This window comes from Pundamilia nyererei, unplaced genomic scaffold, assembly GCF_000239375.1.
Source record: "Pundamilia nyererei isolate P.nyererei 1_Seehausen unplaced genomic scaffold, PunNye1.0 scaffold00092, whole genome shotgun sequence".
NCBI lineage: Eukaryota > Metazoa > Chordata > Actinopteri > Cichliformes > Cichlidae > Pundamilia > Pundamilia nyererei.
This window is the reverse complement of record NW_005187493.1, coordinates 727,677-731,590: the sequence shown is the minus strand read 5'-3', so window position 1 is coordinate 731,590 and position 3,914 is coordinate 727,677. Positions and strand designations below refer to the sequence as shown.

The following is a 3,914-nucleotide window of genomic DNA, read 5'->3' as shown; positions in this document are numbered from 1 at the left end:
GAAGGAAAAACTCCCTTTTAACAGGAAGAAACCTCCGGCAGAACCAGGCTCAGGGAGGGGCGGCCATCTGCTGCGACCGGTTGGGGTGAGAGAAGGATGCTGCTGGGTTTTGTTTTGTTTTGTGGGTTATAACTACATATAACTACACAGTTAGAAATGCATTAATATTAGTGGACTCTGTAACACTTTAGCACATTTTCAACTTGAAACGCTTATATTTCTGAGTATGTGTCGCATTACAGAGAAAAATCAGATGTGATGCGATTTAAAATACTTACCTACTTGTGTTTTGCAATAAAGTATAATCAATTTTACAGTTGAGCTCTGTTTAAAGGTGTGTTTGTTTTTTTCTCAAATATACCCACTTCAGTATCATTTAAACACACTCATATTTCTGTCTTTTTTGTATCCTTTTTTTTATATTCCTAAAATCATTTCTCATGCTATTTTCTAAGTTAAAACATCATAAAAAAATTAAGATTTCTTCTGAAAATGTATGCTAAGCACTGCATGTTTAAATAAAAAAATTCACATTATGCATAATATTTAAGATAATTATCTTCTCAGACTATTATCAGGCTATACCCTGCTCTTCCTGTATATAAATTGCTATAATGAAATAAATTATACAATAAAAAACACAAAACTGTCAAATCTAAAATAGCATATTTTCTTATTTATATGCACATTGTGAGCACTTGAAGACTAGATCTTCATGACTGTGTATTTTCCTGACAGACATCAATGGCACCCAGATCTGCCCATACAGCGTGCAAGCTGACCCGAGTGATATGAGCCAGGTTCCCAAGCTAAGGTATTTCACATTATGTCATAATGCGTGTCTCAGCACTAACCTAAATAATGAACTTTTCTGAGCTGCGTGACCTGTGTGTTAACAGGAAGTAAACAAGAACAAAAGAATTTTGTCTGGAAATGCCAAGTTCAAAGAGTTAAAATCCCAATGACATATTAGATACCTGCTCTGTTGTTTTCAGGTATCTCCGTTTGGATGGAAATCACCTGAACCCTCCCATCCCTCTGGATGTCATCATGTGCTTCAGGCTCCTTCACTCTATTGTCATTTAGGAAAACCATGCCTAAAGGCATGGGGGCTTGCACATGCAGTACTGTGCAAAAGTCTTGAGCTACGCAGCATTTCTTTATATTTTGCTAGGAAAGTGTGAAAAATGTGCTTTCTTCTCATTTCTTTAAGTGGTCTCCAGAAATTGTTGTCCGGGCTTCTTGAAAGACATTCAAAGCTCTTCCTTGAATGTTGGCTGCCTTTTGTTCTCTTCCCTATCAAGAGGATCCCACACTGCTTCAGCAATTTTGAGGTCTGGGATCTGGAGAGGCCAATCCAAGACTGACAGTGTTTAATTGGGTGTTTTTCTGTCCTGGTATCTTTTACTGCTCTGGCAGTGTGTTTGGGATCGTTGTCATACTGAAAGTTGAAGCTTCTTCTAATCAGATACTTTGCAGAAGGTACCACGTGGTGGATCAAAATCTGACCGTACATTTCTGTAGTATTGATGTCAATTGATTTGACAAGATCCCCAGCACCACTCGCTGAAATGTAGCCACAAGCCATGACAGGGCCTCGGCCATGTTTGGCTGCAGTCACACACTGTGTTACATCTTTCTTATTGACTATAATTTGAACTAAAAAATTCAAATTTTTGTTTCAAAGAAGACCCGTTGGGACTGATATTTGGTCCAGTTCTTGTGTAATTTGACATACCTTAACATTTTCTCCATTTTACTTCTTAACAGCCACTCTTCCATTTCTTATGAGGCTTCAGTGAACAGTAAACGAACTGAAGGGTCAGATGCATCTCTCAGGTCATGTTTCAGATCTTTGCTGGATTATTTGACCTATTTCTTCTGAATATAACTTTCAGAAAAACTTTTAAAAGATTTTAAGATCTTGGAGAATTGTTGCTCACTGCTATAAAGAATTAAAAGAAAGTCTGGCTCCAAAACAACAAGAAATGAGGGGTGGCTCAAGACTTTTGCACAGTACTACTGACACACACACACACACATCCATGAAAACATAGACTCACTTTGTACTAGGTGCATTTCATTGCAAAGTATGGTGTTTATCAGCAGTAGACGCTGTGGAACTGTAATACTGAGAGAGGGGCTGCAAATAACTGCAAAACTTGGATGGTTCAAACTTTTTTAATTGTGATGACAAATTTAACTATTGCCATTTTTTGGACAGTCCCAACATTAAACTACAAATCAGCATAAACTGTGGCTATGCTGACATTTAGAGTTAGGTTTCTGCAGTAGTTGCAGTTTATCAGTGTTTTTTGTTTACAAAACTTCATGTAAAGAAAAAAGTGAAAAATATAGCTTGAGCAAAGCCTGAAAACACAGGGACATTTACAGACATGCTACAGACATAAACGGTAGTTAAGTTCACAAGAATAGGTCAACAGAGTGGGGCAGCCGTCGGAGGCAATGAATAAATATGCAGTGTAAGTTAAAAGAGATAACCAGCTTTAAATAACTAGCTCCATGTAGTTAAAACAGTTTCAAATGTGCCTGTGATTTTCAAGATACTCTTTGTAAAAATGTCATTTTATTCTTGTTATCCCTAATCTTTTGTATAATATTCTTCTGTATAAAGAAGCTTTGTACAAACAATGGAAAATAAAAGTTCTCCTTGATCATCTGAAAATGCTTGATGTTTGAAATAAAAAATGTAGTTTTCTTCCTCATTTTTCTTTTCTAATATGCCTCACTGCTCTCTCTGCTTAGTCAACACCAACCCGACCTGTTTCACAATAATATAAGCCTTTGGATAAAAGCAACATGTTAGTAACTGACCAGGTATAAAAGGAACATTCCAAAGAAGCTATAGGTAAGGGCGTTGCCTGTCTGTGAAAGTGTGCAAGAACCGTAAAAGACGGATGTAGCACTATAACGTCAAGGTCGGCATTTTGGCTGACGCCATGTTGGTTGTTTGGAGACTGAAGTTAACATATTATATATATACGTGAAGCTTGGTTTGGCAAATTAGTGCTAAGTAAAAAACTAATAATTGACTCACCAAAACTGAAGCACAAAATTCTGTGTTGGTCTGCACCACAGAGGAAACCACAAGTTACTCATTTAAGACCATTAAAGGCTCCAGAAGCACCAACATGGGAGAGGTCTATACCAGTGACTTGAATTAGCAGAGGTGAGGTCTAGTAGATGCTAAAGGGCCACAGCTACTTGTGCTGGGACACCTGTCAATGAACCCACCCAAAGTCTTGACTCAATAATCCAGGTGGATATTTATATACATTTCTTTTTCCACCAGGTCTTGAAAATGCCTTTTTTTTAATGCTTTAAAGTTTGGCTTTTTATCATCACGACTTCCTCTCGCAGCTAACTTCAAGTGGCAGGAACCAAAGGTTTGTGCACTTCCTCGCTGGCTTCATTTTAAACTCATATATACATGGCTATTTGAGAATAACAATTTCTAAATGTAAACTTTCAGATAATCTGAAGATTTGTTTCTCAGGGTGACATAATAAAAAGAGACAAGAACCTAGTAGTGTAAATCACTGAATGGCCTCACCGTTACTGAACACAGTTTGACGCTTGAGTCACAAATACAAGTTAAAGCTGCAACATTCAAAGAAAAAGATCCAGAAATGGTGCCATGTCCTGTGAGCCTGAGCTCATCGAAAAGACAGCATTTATGATGTAGTACATTAGTACACAAGCTCACGTTAATGCTGAACAGTATACACAGGTACTGAAGTAACATATGCTAGCATCCAGAAAACATTTTTTCATGAGAGGCCCTTGTTTATTTAGCAAGGCAGCAGTTAACCACATGCTAAACGAGTTAGGACAACATGACTTTTGAAAAAAAGAAGTTTGCGTGCTGAACTAGCCTGAAGGGCCTGGCTCTG

General features: G+C 37.7%; 1 protein-coding gene across 1 annotated transcript in view; it reads left to right on the top strand.

Moving 5' to 3' along the window:
- prelp (proline/arginine-rich end leucine-rich repeat protein) overlaps window positions 1–1,171 on the top strand; it is a 6,005-nt gene extending 4,834 nt beyond the window's left edge. Inside the window, exons 6-8 of the mRNA XM_005739658.2 lie at window positions 243–255; window positions 739–814; window positions 996–1,171. Of these exons, the coding sequence (XP_005739715.1) occupies window positions 243–255; window positions 739–814; window positions 996–1,086 (180 nt within the window). The 3' untranslated portion in view covers window positions 1,087–1,171. The remainder of the gene's footprint in view (window positions 1–242; window positions 256–738; window positions 815–995) is intronic.
- Window positions 1,172–3,914: the final 2,743 nt, after the last annotated feature.